This window comes from Doryrhamphus excisus, chromosome 4, assembly GCF_030265055.1.
Source record: "Doryrhamphus excisus isolate RoL2022-K1 chromosome 4, RoL_Dexc_1.0, whole genome shotgun sequence".
In the NCBI taxonomy this organism is placed as follows: Eukaryota; Metazoa; Chordata; class Actinopteri; order Syngnathiformes; family Syngnathidae; genus Doryrhamphus; species Doryrhamphus excisus.
This window is the reverse complement of record NC_080469.1, coordinates 12,681,408-12,699,461: the sequence shown is the minus strand read 5'-3', so window position 1 is coordinate 12,699,461 and position 18,054 is coordinate 12,681,408. Positions and strand designations below refer to the sequence as shown.

General features: G+C 40.7%; 1 protein-coding gene and 1 non-coding gene across 4 annotated transcripts in view; one reads left to right on the top strand and one right to left on the bottom strand.

Annotated features, from left to right (window-relative positions):
- The window catches only part of adgrv1 (adhesion G protein-coupled receptor V1), a 77,234-nt gene extending 59,906 nt beyond the window's left edge, over positions 1–17,328 (top strand). For all 3 annotated transcript variants that reach the window (XM_058071122.1, XM_058071121.1, XM_058071120.1), the window contains 7 exons: positions 652–768; positions 3,625–3,803; positions 5,595–5,752; positions 8,202–8,323; positions 11,504–11,689; positions 14,085–14,256; positions 16,843–17,328. In XM_058071122.1, coding sequence (XP_057927105.1) covers positions 652–768; positions 3,625–3,803; positions 5,595–5,752; positions 8,202–8,323; positions 11,504–11,689; positions 14,085–14,256; positions 16,843–16,961 — 1,053 coding nt within the window. In that variant the 3' untranslated portion in view covers positions 16,962–17,328. The remainder of the gene's footprint in view (positions 1–651; positions 769–3,624; positions 3,804–5,594; positions 5,753–8,201; positions 8,324–11,503; positions 11,690–14,084; positions 14,257–16,842) is intronic.
- trnai-aau (transfer RNA isoleucine (anticodon AAU)) lies at positions 16,065–16,138 on the bottom strand. The gene has a single exon. It is a non-coding gene; the product is annotated as a tRNA-Ile (tRNA).
- Positions 17,329–18,054: the final 726 nt, after the last annotated feature.

Below are 18,054 nucleotides of genomic sequence, written 5' to 3'. Positions count from 1 at the left end.
ACTCAAAAACTCACCATACTCTGTCAAGTGTTTGTTCTCCGAATGCCGTACTAAACGAAAGCTATTTAACGTGCTATCCCTGCTAGATATATATTTCATGTCATGTGTTGCAGGATGCAAACTTTACATTAGAGCATTAGAGCATGACACTAAACTGCACACATGGATCACCATCGGCACTGAAAGGCTTTGATCGGCATATGCCAATCACATTGTATTTTTGGATAATCCAGAAATAACAGTGTGTACTAATTATGATGTCACATTATATGTTAGATGTTTCTTTGTATGGCGTGTATGTTGATCGATCCATCCATTATCTATTCCGCTTATTCTCACGAGGGTTGCAGGGTATGCTGGATGTGGGGTACACCCTGGACTGGTCGCCAGCCAATTGCAGGGCTCATATAGACAAACAACCATTCACTCTTTCATTCATACCTATGGACCATTAAGAGTCACCAATTAACCTAACATGTTTTTGGAATGGGGGAGGAAACCGGAGTACCTGGAGAAAACCCACACACACACGGGGAGAACATGCAAACTCCATACAGAGATGCCCGAGCGGAGGATCTAACATGGCATATGTAATAAATATTAACCAATACATTCATATACAGTATTTATATTTTTGTTTCTCCCTTGCAGATCTGCTTCCTGGTATCGGCTTTCCGTGGCCGGGTGTTTGCTGAGGACAGCTGTGCAACTCTGGCGCTCTTCTCTCACTATTTCCACCTCAGTCAGTTCTTTTGGATGCTAATACAGGTAATAGCAGGTGTCAAGTTAACACTAGGCACGCTTGGTTTACTCTCTCACCATAGGAACTAAAAATCAGTTAATTTTGCCTTTAAACATAGCTGAAACAGATTTGAGAAATGTGTTTTTCTTTGTTTTTCTCATGCTGATATGCCTCTCCCATAGTCTTCTACTACCTCATACTTTGAAAACTGACACTATATGTCAGCAAATTTTTACTTCGACTGATCACTGCATCTACATTACCTCATATGAGATGCAATAGTTGTTATTTTTTGCAACATTGAAGTTTTGGCATATTCCTACTTATTTTCTTAATTTAAATAACACTTTGTACATATTTCAGGTTAGCCCAGTAGAAACAAGGTTTTCTTTGTTTTTTTATACCCCCCCCCCTTTACTACTAAACTACTACTACTACTTTACTACTTCTTTACTACTAATCACCAACATGCTTCATTTCTCATGTGTTAAATTCAGTAAATTCTGCAAAACACAAAACCAAATAAAAACAGCAGTATTGGAAGTGATTAATATGGAGATCTCGACTTCAGCTCATTTTAATCCCACTCTGAGACCAAAGACAACTTGTGAAAGGCACAGGAATTTACTGATCTTGACCCAATGTACTTTAACCACTTCCCCCAGACAAACCATTGCATTCTCATTTCATTCTCAAAATGTTCCCTCAAAATGCACATTTTACAAGAGTAAATCATATTTTTCAGAATCCCCACCCGACAGCTCTGCTATTATTGGCACAGTTTTATAAGATTATCCTTCTAATTAAGCTACTTGAGGTCCACCATAAAGTTTGTGTTAGACTAGGACTCAAGAGTTTGTTTTTTTAATTTTTTCATTACCAACAAGGTGGTATCTTTGTATATTATAGAGCACATAGAAGTATTAGTGGCATGGCCGAGAAATGCCAGACTTCATCAGCTCTTGAAACTCCAGAAGCTGACAATTAAAATATCACAGCCATTCTATCTGTAGTTGATGGCTGTCACCAAACCTCTTTGTCCTCCTCAAAGTCTTTCAATTGATCCCAGTGATGTCTCACCACAACTATTAGGCAGACACTCTAGCCAAGCTGATGATATTAGCAGGTGCCAGCAACTCAATCGCAAACCAAACCACAAGGAATTCAATAGTGTGTATATTTATATATATATATATGGGGTGTACATCAGTGCCAATGGATGAGTGCACATGTAGTCAGGGGAATATGTACACACATACTGCCAGAAGGCAGCCAATATCTGGATCCAGACGAGGGACTAACTGACATCATCTTCTGGGGCGGCCCGCATGTGATTACATAACAGTGCTGCTCCTTTAAGTCAGCAGGAAATGTTAGTTGCTCAGTGTGTGTCCAGTCTCTCTCTGCTGGTTTGCCACACAAACACAACATTGTTTTGCCTTGATGGGCTGCCAACAACCATCAAGCTCATGCATGTACAGTCAGCCAGGAAGCAGTCATCCTCACAGTTAAAGCAACAAGTCGTAATATTACCTTAAAAATAACAGCTTCACAGTACACCGCCTAGCAGGAAAGAGAATAGTCTGTCACTGACATGGTTATGACCCTAAACCACCCACATAAGCGGTCTGTAACACTGGTGAACCAGCCAGGACAGCGCTCATGTATTAGCTCTGATTTAGGGTCCTATTTTTGCAAACCAGGCGCAGGTACGCCATACCAGCGGGGTGTGACCATCTCACTTTGCAATTTTCATGAACGGCGCAGTTCGGCCCACCCACACCTCTGTCCCTCCCTTGATGGTATATTCTCTCCTGGTATCTCCTCCTCATCCTCCTTATTTTAATGTACTCTTCAGATTGCATTAAAAATAAAGATTAGTGGTGCCCTGGACGAAATTACACCAATTGCGCCATGCTCTGCCAACCTGTGCCACTTTGTGCTGTGCCACTAAAATAGAGCCCATCGAGTGAAATAAAGTAATACAATCATTTTAAAACCAAGAACAGTGGTTTCAAAATGTGAGGCGCCATAACTCTCTAGTGGAGATGCACTAGTTTGAGCAAAACAAAGAAGAAATGACAAATGTGAAGGACCCAACACATCTCTCAAGTGTAAAGCAATTGATATAGTTTTTCTTGGCACATTCTACACATTCTATTTGTTGCATTGTGACGGCTTCAGCCATCTCACATTGAAGGGCAAGTCCAATCTGATTCTAACATTTCCCTATTGTCTTAGCGATACACACTTCAGCTGTTACACAACCACGTCATGTTTTTGCAAGTTGCACGTGTGTGTGTGTGTGTGTGTGTGCACGCACAGCAGAAGCAGCGTTCATTGCGTCACTTGTTATACAATGTAGTTATGATTATGCGGGAGCAGCAGTTGTCTGAGGATCAGCATCCCATATTGTTAGTTAGTTGCATCACAGTGCCAGCAGGCGCGATACAAATGTGTTAGCAGACAGATGGACAATCCCAAACATCATCAGGTTTATACAGTAGGTGTTGTATAATGGGTCCATTAGTCTTAATTGTGTTATATTGTCAAAGTCTGTGTCCTCTCTGAGGTCCCATCATTTTAGCATGCAGATTTCTTCCTGTATCACTATTTATTGGAACAAACTCTTCTTCATGCTTGCACGTGCTCAACAAAAAGATGCTTATGTAACAATGAAGCGCTCAGTGTCAAATCCTGGATGACTAAAAACCTGCTTGGCTACAAAGCAAACGTTGCCGTTTAGTATGATACTTTTTGTTGCTTCTGCAGTAAATTATGATACAAAAAGTTCTCATTTCAGCCACAATAATGTCCTGGGCCTGGGAAACTATAAATTCATGTCATTTCTTTGAAGTTATTTCCTCCATCTTTTTCCCCAGGCAGTCAACTTCTGGCAGGTTCTTGTAATGAATGATGAGCACACAGAACGCCGCTATCTTCTCTATTTCCTGTTGGGATGGGGTCTTCCTGTTCTTGTCATCATCATCCTCGTCATTGTGCTGCTTGGAGGCTTCGGCTGGAGCATCCATGCTGTCTATGGATTGGTGCAAGGCGACGTGTAAGTCAATAGTGCTTTTTTTGGCATTGATGTAACCTGTTTTTTTTAGGTAAACACCTGATCTTGTGACATCATGTGAGGTGATGGCATGCCCAATCAGATGTGTGAAGCGATGAATGAATCACAGTGGCGCGAGTGTCTCCTGACAGGTTCAGTACCGGCAAAACAAATAAAAAACGCAAACTGAAAGCAACCATACATTCGTCTGCTGCGTTTGCGTGAGCTATAAATAAACACTCTATTTCTGTATGTGGAAACCTTAACCTTTAAACAAACAAATGACATCACTATTTCTGCAAGTGACTGTTTTTCATGCCTCGTATGCACGTAAGTGTTATAAAGTCAAAGAAAAATAAAGATTGGACCCAGAAATCTAAAATTAGCCAGTGGCCATAGGTGTGGCTGTTATCCTTGGGACCGAGTGTGTACGCCAGCTTCCTGTTGGTGGGTTACTGGCCATGACACAGTGAGTGCATAGACGTGACATTTGAGGATACAGAGGAGTATTCAGCTTCCCCGAAAAGTAATTTTGCCTTCCTCTTTTGCGGTAAAGAAGCAAAATTCATCAAAATATAATCCCATTCCTGTCACCACTGTGATGATGATGATACCTTCTCATTCACATGCACTCAGTGACAACATTCAGTACACTTGCACATTCAAATGAGATCTGACACCAGGAAAGGTATTCATTTAACATTTAATTCCTTGGCCCCATACATACAGCAGACTTGCGTACTTACTACTGCACTTTTATTATAGCAGCAGTTTTACATTATCATTGAAAGAAATTGACAGAAGAATTAGGTTTTTGAGTCAGTGCCTTTAAAAGAACTCCAGTTGCTTTTGTGCAAATGACCTTTGTTATTTCCTTCAAGTTCCTCCTCCACTCTTAAGCCAATAACATTGACTTATGAGATCAGGATTTCCCGAGATTTCCCTTTTCTTGTGAGAGTTTTAGACAGTTTACAGTAAGCTCTCATCCCCTCACAAGGCCAGGACAGCACAAATATCCATATTAGATGTTGTTTACACTCTCACCAGTCCATCTGTGTGATGCAATGGCCTATTTGGCATACCTCATGCAATGTTATGGCTTCTACTGGGCCAATTATTTCTCTGAACACCAACTTAAGCCTGGAGTCCCATCTGGATGTTGTACTCCCACCAAACTTGAAATGTGAAAGGGTCAAAGTCACATGGGTGTTTTGTTGTTTGCTTGGAACTTACAGATTGCTATTAGGAAGGTGCTGAGTTTCTCAGATTGTGGCACGGAGCTGGGAAAGGGATGCTGTGAAAATGTGAGGACATTGAAAACAGGAAAGCAAAGGAACTGTAAGAAACAACCAGCAAGGGAAAACAACTATTGAGAAACACCAGTTAATCACATTTTAACCTTTTTGTGATTTTTTTAAAATTGATTTGAGTATACAAATTGAAAAGTATTAAATGTATAGTTACTCGCCACTAATGAAAATGATCGATGAACTGATAACATTGGAGTCATATGGAGTCAGAGCATGGAAGTATGGTATGTTCAAGGACCGCTGAACAAAATAGGAAATCTTGACAACACCTGACCAAAAAAACATTGTCAGTGAAACATAAATGCATAAAAACATGCAAAAATTATTGACTTTCTAACAGTAGTACATCATGCATTTATAAATAATTACGGATTCATGGTGAATCTGAACTATGTCATATATTTTCGGACAAAAAATCTGTCCGTGAATCTTGCCTGTAGTGACATGATACATCATTATTTCCTATTTTTTTCTTGTTTTGTAGGTGCTTCATCCCGAACATCTATGCAGCTCTGTGCACAGCTGTGCTGGTCCCTCTCATCTGCCTTGTTGCTATGCTGGTCGTTTTCATCCATGCCTACAAAGTCTCTCAGCAGTGGAAGGCCTATGATGATGTCTACCGCGGACGTACAAACAGCACAGGTACACCACACATCTCAATAAGATTAGTATTGACAAGAGTATTGTTTGTGGTAGCTACTGTACATGGACACTAAAGGGAAGTTTCTTTATCCAAAACACCACGCACTAATCAGAAGTGTTTTGCACTCCACCGTACCATAGGTTTGTTTTACAGTCAAATGTGCTGAATAAGTTATTCTTTGGGGGTATCTAACTTAGAGTTAATTAAATGGGCACCCTTGCCAAAGCTATGCTGTATGCTGTAGTCTCTTTGTGTCCAGTGGCAAAACTGAGTTTGATTAATTGCACTGCAGGTACTTGACTGAACTGTAGTAAGAATAGCCTGAAATCTTGACAGCTAATTACGAAATACCAGCTAAGAAAGGCAAAGCATCACACACCACTGAGTGTGAGCAGACTACAACAAGGAACGAATGCTGCTATGATAACAAGCAGGAATAAATAATGAAAACCCTTATTAAGCATATGTTCAAATGTTCGACTTCAATCTCATAGTGCTGAGATAAGGTGCAGGCTAATCTGTACTGAAATGCGTGTTCCTGCACAAGTCCACACCTAAAGGAAGCAGGGGGGAAAAATACTTTGTACAGTTGATACTCTGTTATTTGTCATTGTCCCGCTTTGAATTTATGTTATTAGTTTAAAGCAGCACTCAATCGAACAACAACGTATATTTACCCACAAATGTATGTGTCTCGGAAAAAACACAGTGTTGCTGCGCATGTAGTTTGACACACACGACTTGGGCATAACGTACGTACGCTCGCTCAACACGGTTGTTACAGCTGCTGACCTCTGAGAGTGTCAAATCAGTGCCGCCCGCTGTTTCCAGTCAACTGTTTTGGTTGAACCTGCTCCCGCTTCTCGGCTTATCCTCTCACAGCAGGACGATGACTCGATCACATGTAACCTTGAGGCTGTCCTGTGGAGAGAAGCAGCTCGTTCAATAGGTCACAACCATCGGGGGGGTCAGATTGTTTATTTCCTCAATCAGCCGGACATAATCATTGTCAACTTTGGTGTCTGCTAAGCAATAAGATATATAAAACTACAAACACAGGATACCATATTGACATGAAAGAATATTTTTTTTTTCCGATGAAAATATTTTCCCAAAAACAGCTAATGAAAAAGAGGATTCATCTTACATTCAGGATTGTCTTATATTCTTTCATTCATTCATTGATTCATTTTCTACCGCTTATCGGTCGCGGGGGGTGCTGTTGCCAGCCAATCACAGGGCAGTCTTATATTCAAGTCAGTATGGTAATGTGCCTTTAAAGCACTGAGATTTTATTATTTCACCTGAAACCGTTTTATGCCACACTATCTTGTATTAAGGAGAACTGCAGCTGAGTTGTTGCCATAGCAACCACCGATCACTTGTGTGCGCAAATGATGCAGCACACTTAAAAACAGTCAGCCAGTATTTATTTGAAGACATGATGTTATAACACCATTGGGATTTGGGGGGGGGGGGTATGTGTCACACTACTTTAACTCTTGACCATGGACGTTTACCAGTATTAAAATCCTATGTACAGTACTTAGTACAGTACTTACGCAGTAAGTACTGGGGGAGTCCTCAAGTATTTGAGAAAATCCAAAGTGTTCCAAGTCAAGCAGTTACTCAATATGTTTGCAGCCTGCCTCATTTATGGCTCTGAGAACCTGTTCTACTGTGGGAGCACAGTTCCGTCCCGGCACTGGAATGTGCTTACGTGCTTGGAAACTCTAAGCAGTCGGGAGAAGGCTGAGACAGATATGCAAGAAAGAAAGAAGCATGACGCTAACATCCAAATAGTTTCTGGTCTGATATGAAGAGACAGAACCTCCTGAGTGGGCAAAAGGCATGTGACGGATAAATGTGTTGAAGGAGTGATGCAGACAGAGGCAAGGACGCTGAAGGGGTGGAAGTGGCACCTATGTGAAACATGGGCCCCGTGTTTTTACCCTACTTGTGAATCGAAGTGTACAGACTGTCCTGACCAACACGAGCACACAGACAGGAGAATTGGAAGAGTCAATTTGGAAATTTTACAAGGTCACTTTCAAAACCACACTACGTGTGCCACGTAGGCGACTTGACATAATGCACAATAGGCTTTCAGCCACTCAGGATTAACTGGGATGATAACCATGGCTGCAAACACAACCATTTCACACATTCAGACACTGGGGAGTTGTGTAAAGACGTGCTGATTTGATCCACAAACTGAGGCACACATACTGTACTTTTTAAGTATTCACTAAGAAATCCCATACATATTATGTGATGTCCACTTTTTAGGTCAGTGGTTCATAATACTGCAGTATGAGCAATATGTCACGATACAGTTGGATACAAATTTATTTATCGCATCCCAGCCCCGGTGCCCGGTGTGTGATCTTGTGAAACAGGATTTTGTGACACACCGAGTTAATATTGCTTTTATTGCTTGTGTTCCAGAGGTGCCGCTGATCCTCTGCCTGTTCCTGCTCATCTCTCTGGTGTGGTTGTGGGCAGGACTTCATATGGGCTACAAGCACCTGTGGATGCTCATCCTCTACATCATCTCTAACAGCCTGCTGGTGAGCCCTACTTACAGCCTTCCTTGTGATGGTCATTTGTCCACAGCATCACTTGTGGTCTAAATAAGAACACCATTACATCAGCTATGGGAAGTATAACATCCACACTCAGACACAGCTCCTCGGGACTGCATTATTTTGGTCAACATGACAGTGGCATGGAAAAAGTAGGAAACCCATGCATAGGGTTCAAAAATCGAACCCAGGTCTTTTCGATTTCCCAACTGTGTGGCCTACATGCTAACCACCTCCACCATGCAGCCTTAAAGCTCCCAACACTTCCAATTGTTATGCCAGGGAAATAGTAGTCTATTGTGGTTATTTGTGTTGCTCTTCTTTGTCACATCAGTGAGGTAACTTGTGTGATATGTGGCATCCATGTGTAAAAGACAACACAGTTCCACCAACGTAAATGTATTTACTTTGGAAGAATGAGTTGATAATGAGCAATGATGTCAACGTCAGCAGCCAATGCCGAGCTCCCTGAGGATCCACCCTGTGACATCATGTGGTGACTTCTTTCTGTCCGGTGGTACAGTGATGCTCGCAGATGTCAAAGGTCATTGTTTGCCATAGAAAATAAGTTCTTGGAGCACTGACATGTGACATTCCTCAATTGAAAAGATGTCACATTCTTAAGCTTTGAGTTTCACTTGGCTGTTTCCCTCTTGAACACTCTTTCAAGTTCTGACCATTTTTAGTCCAAAAACTGAAGCCTTTCAAATTTTGCCATTTAAAGAGTGACAGGAACAAAACGCTCATTTAACAAACGTTAATTAACAACAAACAACTTATTTTTTCCAAATGACTGCTCTGAAATTAGACTCAGTCTTGACAGAGCTGTTACTGTAGCCTTTGCTTTATTTGGCACAATCAATTAATGAGACATTGCAGTAGGGGTAATTTACTCTCAGTGGGCTGACATTTATGGGGGATTACAGATTGCCCTCACTTGCCACAAATGGATCTGTATGAAAAAAAAAGTTGTATGAAGAAATGTGCCATTAAAGTGGTAATAATACTCATATTTTGTCAATGCAAGATAAAACAAATACTAATACAATACAGGGGCATAATTGAGTGAATATAATTTATGGTATGGCTTATTGTTTCAATCTTTAAACATCACAATAGATTACATTTTTGTAAATATTAAGAGATGAAATCAGTAAATGAGTGTTGTGGAGCAAGGCTTTGTCTGTTGCATTTGTTTATAGTGAAGTCTGTTGAAACACATTGCGTTATCTTTTATTTGGATCCCCAGTGTTTTTGTGTTTGTGTCATGCTGGGAATTTTCCATTATGAGAATTTTCCATGTTTACTCTGAATGTGGTTGTGTGGCACTTAACAGCTTAGTACTTAACATCATTAAACAGCTGCAAGTTACTATGTGTGTGTTGCAGCACAGCTGTGGCTCTTTCAGCGGATATTTGCAGCAATAATTAGGGAGGAAACTTTTCTTCCTCGCTCCCCCTGTCCTTCAATTCATCACTGTTATTGGCCACAGATGAGGCCAAATGAGAGTCGGTAATCCAATCACAATCCCTCATTGGCGCCCGCTGACTCACCTCATTGTATCATCACCGTACAAAAATTCATGTCTGCCAAGCTGCAGCATGCTGCTTTACAATTCAATTGCACCTCTCTTTTCTTATTCAACTTCCGTGCTGGTTATAAAAATAGAATGTAGGCTATCTGTAGGGTATCATGCAAGCAAAGAGCATGCATGCAAGCCAAGAGATGGGGGGGGCTGCACAAGGTTGCACATTATACTTCATATTTCAATTAAACATTCATTCTTAAGTTTAATTTTGAGGGACAATGCTGCAATGCATTCTTCCATGTTCTATGTTACTGTGATGTAAGTAATTTTTAGGTATCAGCCCTAAATTACTATGACATAATGAAGTCCAAAAAGTTAACTAATGAGGTTAACTAATGGCACATATCCTTCATCCAGTGTGTGTTGTATCTAGTTGATACCGAACCAAATTAAGTTCTTAATTCACCAATGGGACCATGTTTGTGACACAAAAAGGCCTAAACAGAGGACCACCAGTGCTTTTTGGCATGTCCTCTTTTTTTCTTATCAGACATACTGCAACAGGCCTGTGTTAATGTCTGTTTCCTAGGCTGCCTGTCCTTCTAATGATGTGTGCTTAAGCATGTTTTTACAGTGCTGGAGATGTGAAACAAACCTTGACTGGAGAAACCTGACGAACTGTTTTCATGCACCATGCACATCAAGGACAGTACAGTTCATTTTAAATTCAATGAAATGCAAAGTTGAAATATCATTTGTAACATTCCGTCCGTGGATTATTTTTTATTTTTTTTATTTCATGAATTCAGAAGAACACACCAAAATCGTCAAGGTTGATTCTGAGCACTTTTGGCCTTCCCTAAAAAAATATTCAAAATGTTATTTAAAGTTATTTTGATGAAATAATCAAAAGACCACATAAAAAGCCTTTTCTCCCCCATTATGCAAGCTGGATTTTCCTGTTTTAATGTACAATGTTTAATGTATGCAAAACACAGTTTATACTGGAATACAGCCATCAGAACTGTTTGATTCTCTGTACATGCCAATATTCCTCAGGGCCACAGGTGATGATCACCTTCCTGGATGTTGACATGCATGTCTTCTGTTGCAAGTGTAGAAAAAGCCTGCAGGTACTTGGTATTCATTGGCTTACAGTATGAAGCCGTGCTGTTTTGCACAATGCCACGATTCAGTTAACTGCAGTGCCCTACCTTAAAACATTTACGTACATGAACACAATTTTATTGTATGCACATTCCCACATTGGTGCCCCATGTCCCACTTTTACGTTCCTTCGCTGTCTACGGTTTGCCGTCATCGCCCAATGATGGGTGTTGCGAAATACAAGATGGCCTCGTGGTATTTGACACCCCTGTGTTTTGGAGTAATTCACAGTGCAGTGATGTTTAACCCAAAGGATTTGGTAATGGTGCGGAAGTGGAGATAGCAGGAATACCAGGATGCCAATGATGTCGTGTCCCTAAGGGAATGAAGTCATTCTCCGTTATCACTGCTGGAGCAGATGCTGGTGTCTGTGATGAATGAGCAAAGCAAAGCACTAACTGATGTACAATGTATAATGTTACCAATGAAGTGTTATTAGCAACAATATCATTTTTTTGCTCTTTGCACAGGGTCTGTATGTGTTTGCAGTTTACTTTGTCATGCACAACCAACTCTGTTGGCCGACTAAAGCTACTTACACAGTGGAGATGAGTGGCCATGACAGTCCAGACTCCACCTACCAAGGGGGGGGACCCACCACTGTTGGAGCTGACATCAACAAATCAACACAGAACCTCATCAGTGCCATGGAGGAGGTACAGACATATTATAGAGACACAAATAGAAAGATAAGACACTAGTGGATGTGAGTGTGAATGGTTGTTTGTCTTGGTCACATTTTTTACATTTTGTCTTGACACTAAAACATATTAATTATTCGTATCAACATTGCAGTTTTTCCTCTGTACATTACATTTTTTTTCTCTTTTTTCCATTGTCGCTCTTGTATTTGTACATTTAATTTTTATAATGTGCAGCGCGCCACAAGTGGCCCCTGGGCCGCACTTTTGACACCCCTGGTCTGTATGTATCATGTAATTGAGATCAGTCCAGGTAGTACCCCACCTAGGATAGACTTGATGTTTTACAGCATCTTACTTGATTGTAGTCAAACTTGTAAAGTTGAACACGATCCAAGACGGTGGCTGACTTCTAATTTATTTGGAAATTATTTCAAAACAATGTTCCTCAAAGACAAACATGGAAATGGAAAAAATCTGTTCCACGGTACAACAATCTTAACTGTCACACAAGTGTAAAAAGAAGTTATCACTGTCAATAGTAAGCATAGTAACAATAAAACACTCCATTATCTTCGGCAACAAGCGATCACACGTATGGTGATGCCTGGACTCTGCTTACGTTTATGTTCACATTCCTGGGACCTTTTGAAATAAGGTCCCGGAAGAAAAAAAAAACACTTGCACAGTTAATCCTCTGAATCTGTCTGATCTGGGGTTTCATAAGGTATGCCGAGGCCTTATGCAATATTCTGACATCTCTTGTGACACCCTGCACAATGGCAGTTCAAACACTGAGATGAGGCTTCCGCTCAGGTTCCACTGTAACTGTAAATTGCTGATAAAACATGTATTTTTCTTCATCCTGAGTTGTCAAAAAAGGCTCAGTACATCATGAACTTTGAACTTCCTGTGTGTTATTAGTTAGAATGAATAAATTCATACAGAGGCCACAAGTGAATTTCCCACTATTGACTCGATCATAACTGGACTGTTCGGGTTCTCTTAGAAGGCTTTTTGCCTCTCATCCGAGCAGGCTTCATCAGATCATGCTGAAAGACTAGGTGGGACACACAGCAGTCAGACTAGATAGGACAGCTCTGGTCTGAGAACTTGTTACAACCCTCTTATTCCCATGTCTTGAGGTGACCATTCCCTCCTCTTCCTTCACACATTTCTCACATCTGCTGAGCATGCTGTACAGGGAAAATCCACACCGTCTGATTCACACGATCTAATATCTCATCTATGACCCACAACTTCTCACTCTTTAAATATGCGTCATAGCTTGTGTAGCCGAGCACACTCACAAAAGCATGCACTACTCCGACATTGGCTCTGCATCCTCTGCACCGTCTCTGGAGAATACCCTACAAGGACTTTGCCAGTGAGAGAGTTACAAGTCTCTCCACTCATGGGAATCCGCTAATCTTTTTTTTTTCTTGCACACTAATGCCTCTATGCCATTTAGCTTGAGCACAGTGAGATTGATAAGCTGTCCCTACGCCACTGCGAAAGGCGGTGAGTGCTTGTTCAAGGGCTTGAAAAGGAATTTTAGTGAAATCAGAGTAAGCAACTTATAATTTGAGGGGCAAATGACAACATTAGAGGGTACGGCTATCTGTGCACCTTTTAAGCGACTGACACGTCTGGAGTGCCTGGTGGTGCTTTGTGTACCATTTATCACCGAGCACCGTCACTAATACCTGGTCAGGTGATGATACACAGCAACATAAATAAAAACACAGCATAGCTGCTCCAGAGTCTCCACTACACGGTCACTGCCCTCATTCTCCTCTAAAATAAAAACTGCCTCTTTAGTGTCTACAATAGCAACATGCTAAGAAGTGAATACAGGAGCTTCCCTCGTGGAGGCCACCTAATTTTTGCAGTACTGTATTGGAAAAAGACATGTCTTCTTATTTCGGGTTTAGATATGTATACATGCAAGCCAACAGGTGGCACTAAATGCAACACACAGATAAATCCTCAATAATCAAAACCTGCTACAAAGTTAGAGTGAGAGTGATTACAAGGAAAAATGCAGACTATTACCCACTTTTTGTCTCATCCCAAACTAGCCTGTTTTAGCTTTTGCATGAATTATTAGATGCTTGTTTAACCCCGACAAGTCTAACACTCATGTTACCGCCCACTCACCCCAGTGAACTCGCTGTGACCTTGTGTTGCATTTTTAACCCTTTGGGGTGCTTGAACAGCCTGCACTCTGCCTGACCCCAAAAACAGAGTGCACAGCTGACACGCACTGCTATTGTGTGCATGTTTGTGCCAGTGTGTGTGTTTGTGTATAGATGATGTAAGCAGATCTTATGGGGGTGTTGAATCAGTGAGTGACACAGCTAAATTCCAGTTGTATTATGATAACAACTACTTTGTGGATGTGTGTCAGGTATCAGCAGACTGGGAGCGGACATCACTAAGGACTCAGCTCCCGAGTGATTTCAAGCCGAGTCCAGTGATGGAGACATACGCTACTGAGGGTGGCTTCATCAACACCAACCTGGTCACTGCAGACGAGGAGTCCCAGGAGTTTGATGATCTCATATTTGCCTTAAAAACTGGTGAGAATCAGCTAGGAGACCCGAGTTCAATTCCACCCTTGGCCACCTCTGTGTGGAGTTTGCATGTTCTCCCCGTGCATGCCTGGGTTTTCTCCGGGGACTCCTTCCACATTCCAAAAACATGCTAGGTTAATTGGCGACTCCGAATTGTCCATAGGTATGAATGTGAGTGTGAATGGTTGTTTGTCTATATGTGCCCTGTGATTGTCCAGGGTGTACCCCGTCTCTTGCCCAAAGACAGCTGGGATAGGCTCCAGCACCCCTGAACCCTTGTGAGGATAAGTGGTAGAAAATGAATGAATGAACTGGTGAGAATCCCCTGTACGCATCTCTGTGCTGCGTTCATGATCAACACACACATAAAAATGCTTTGTAGATTAGAATCACATTGACCCTGTACATTTTAAATTTAATACAAATGCAACTCAAGCACATGATTCAGCTTCATTATGGACATTAATATCCAAAATGTGTTTACGTTAACACAAGCCTTGATTTAAGATATGTATTTTTAGATTTCACATTCTAGTCTTGCACTGTGCAAGAGTGGAGGAGTCCCATCTATCCATTCATCCTCATAAGGGTCACGGGTGTGCTAGAGCCTATCCCAGCTGTCTTTGGAGGAGAGGCGGGGTACACCCTGGAGTAGTCACCAGCCATATAGTCAAACAATCATTTACACTCACAATGATTTTTTATGGATAAAACTGCCCCCGTCAGGAAACCTTTACTAATTTTACAAGCTAAGTGGTGTTACAGCAGATTCCGTTGTGTTTCTACAGTCATTCTCACAATGTTTCTTTCTGAATCCCACTCTTCTGTGTTGCCATAAAAAACAACAGAAAAACGCAAAACCCTGTTCATCCTTATCACGGAGCTGAAGTTTTGGATGATATCATCCAAATTGTATGATGTCAGAGGTGTTCAACTATTGGGTTTTCCATTGTATACCATTTTTACATACCCGTCAGTCTGGCTCACAGTGACACCTCCCCTGGTGTCCTTTGACTTCCTCCCCCTCACATGTCACACTGAACTTCTAACCTGCTTCAAACCCAGCAGACTATAAAGCAGTCAGCTGTAAAGATAATTGTGTAATCAGAATTACATAAGCAGGCGAGGTCAGGAAGCAGCGGAGTAATGAGGCTCTTCACACCCTTCATTTGCTCGTCAACCATTAAACTCTCGTCTCATCTCATTGCGCAGTGTCGTAAGAGCTGAGGGCTGATCATTCACGTGTGAAAGAGCACTCTGACACGCAGCGTGGCACCTGAAGGTGTCACTCATAACTCTCAAATTCATGTTTTAAGTATCATTAAAATACATCTTATGTCATGCTTCTTTATCTACTTTACGGACAATTACCTGTGTTCTTCCTTGATTGAGAACATTTATTTATGTTTATGTAACATCAGACTTTGTCCTGAAGCTGTATGAAGTTCAGCATTTCGTGGTGGACTTTTAAAGGTGTCATTGTAAAAAAAACAAACTACAAAGATAGAGTGGAGACTGTTTGTAATGACTGTCAACATACCACAGCCTGCATACCTCATAAAATGGAAATTGAATCTGTTATCATATTTCAGTTTTTTATTTTACGCTCCTTAAAAATAATTCAACTATTGCCATAATCCGTCTGGAAATATTACATTTGCAGTACATGTTCTTTGGTAATGGTAATATATTTTTCATTTTTTGCAGAAGATCTAACAATTTGTTTTGCCTTCCGCTTTCATTAATTACTGTGTGTTCCTAAGTGTCTTACCTGAGCAGTCAATACATCTACTCCCTGTGCAATAAGACACAAGTGGCCCGTACAGGGATCGAACCCGCGACCTTGGCGTTATTAGCACCACGCTCTAACCAACTGAGCTAACCGGCCTTGTTCGTAATTTGTTCACTTTAGTGACACATCGTAAAAGAAGTACAGTATAAAACTGAGGCGGGGTGTGAGCTACACATATTCTTAATTCCCTACAACTTTTGAAGCCATTTCTTAAGCTTATAATACAGTAAATACATTGGAGGCTAATGAGTCCTATGTTTAAAGCGGCAGCTGTCTCTTGTGTTCCTGCAGTGATCCCATATATAGCCTGTAAATTACAGTTGAGCAATGTGCTCGATGAATAACAGAAGTATAAATGTAACTATAGGGGTGTTACGTCATGTCTACATTGCTCTAATCATGGTAAAAATCATATTTACAAAGTCCTAAACAGGTTTCTATGCTCTAACTACAAACATATTGCATTTATTAATTTTCAATCCCACTTAAATTCACTTGTTGTGGTCAGGTCTGGAAGTAAATAACCGCAGTAAATGAGGGATGACTGTATACAATATAAACAGCATGGACTGGTCACCAGCCTCACAGAGCATATATGGACAAACAGTCATTCCTAATGTTTATTTCTTTTTTACGTTAATTCATTTTCTTTTCATGTAAAAATACAATATTCACTTTGAGTCTGTTTAATTCGTGTTTGTAATGTATTAAGAGGATGAACTGAGAATGAGAGAAGCTGTTGCTGTAATTATGCTGTGTTTGACGAAAATATTTTATTCTTTACAATATTTGTGTTGTAGGGAGCGGCCTTAACGTGAGCGACAATGAGTCCATCCCGGGCAGCCACGATGGTGGGAGCGTAACCAGCTCCCAGATCGTGGAGCTCAGAAGGATCCCCATCGCTGACACACACCTATAACCTTACTTAGCACAAGACAGTATTTTTCTACCATGACATTTGTTTGCACTAAAATATTGTTGTTGTTTTTTGTGGAATAGTACATTTTCATATAGTGCTTTGATATCATTTTTACAGTTTTTATATGGATGTATGAACTTCAATATCCAAATATTTTAGTAAATTAAAAGTGAGTGTATTTGGGGATTTTTTGTAGCAAACTACTAAACAATGTTAATAAATAATATTCTGTCTATTTTAAATTTGGCTGTGCTGAGTTTTATTATGTAATGCCCTGTGAATTCTGCTGTTTTAAGTTGAATTGCGTACAGGAGAGGCTGGGTACTGCTTTCCACCATGATTATGTAAGTGAGCCTGCATGGGGTAAGAGGTTAAGTCCACAATGTGGTTCCACTTGAGGCAAGAACAATGCAGATAATACACCAATGTACATTTCATGTCATTTCATCTCTCACTTTACTTTTCCCTGTCCTGCTAGTGAGCTGACTTTTTCTGTACTTTGTAACAAAGAGTGCAATAAATTTGCACTTATTGTATGTTGTGGTTATTCTCTCATCATAGATGCAGCATGTAGATGGCGCGGATAGGCAGAGAGCAGACAAATACTGGAACATATTTTTTTACCATCCATCTGCTCATGACCACATTCTCATTTCTGAAGGCGAAAGAGGTGAAAGATTTTATCCATTTCTACTATCATTCATGTGTTCATTCATGTTATTATTATTATATTCAGGGTAAACTGGAGTCTATCACAGCTGATATTGAGTGAGACTGGACTGGACATCTACTGTAAATTCATAAAAATACCAGCTTGTTGAGGTAACACACAGACATATGCATTTTACATCATTAACCCCCAGAACATTTCACCAAAGAGTTACTCCTGGGGGACGACAACACCAAGGAATACAGACTGGTATTCACGAGTGTACATTGACATTCAACAAATGAGAGCTACAGGAGAGTCAGCAAAACCTTTGAGCAAGATATGAATTATGATTATTGCTGACTCTGAGGGGAGGGGTGCGGAACACTTTGAACATACCTCATCAAGATAGTTGTCTTCACTTCATTTGAAAATGTGCTGATT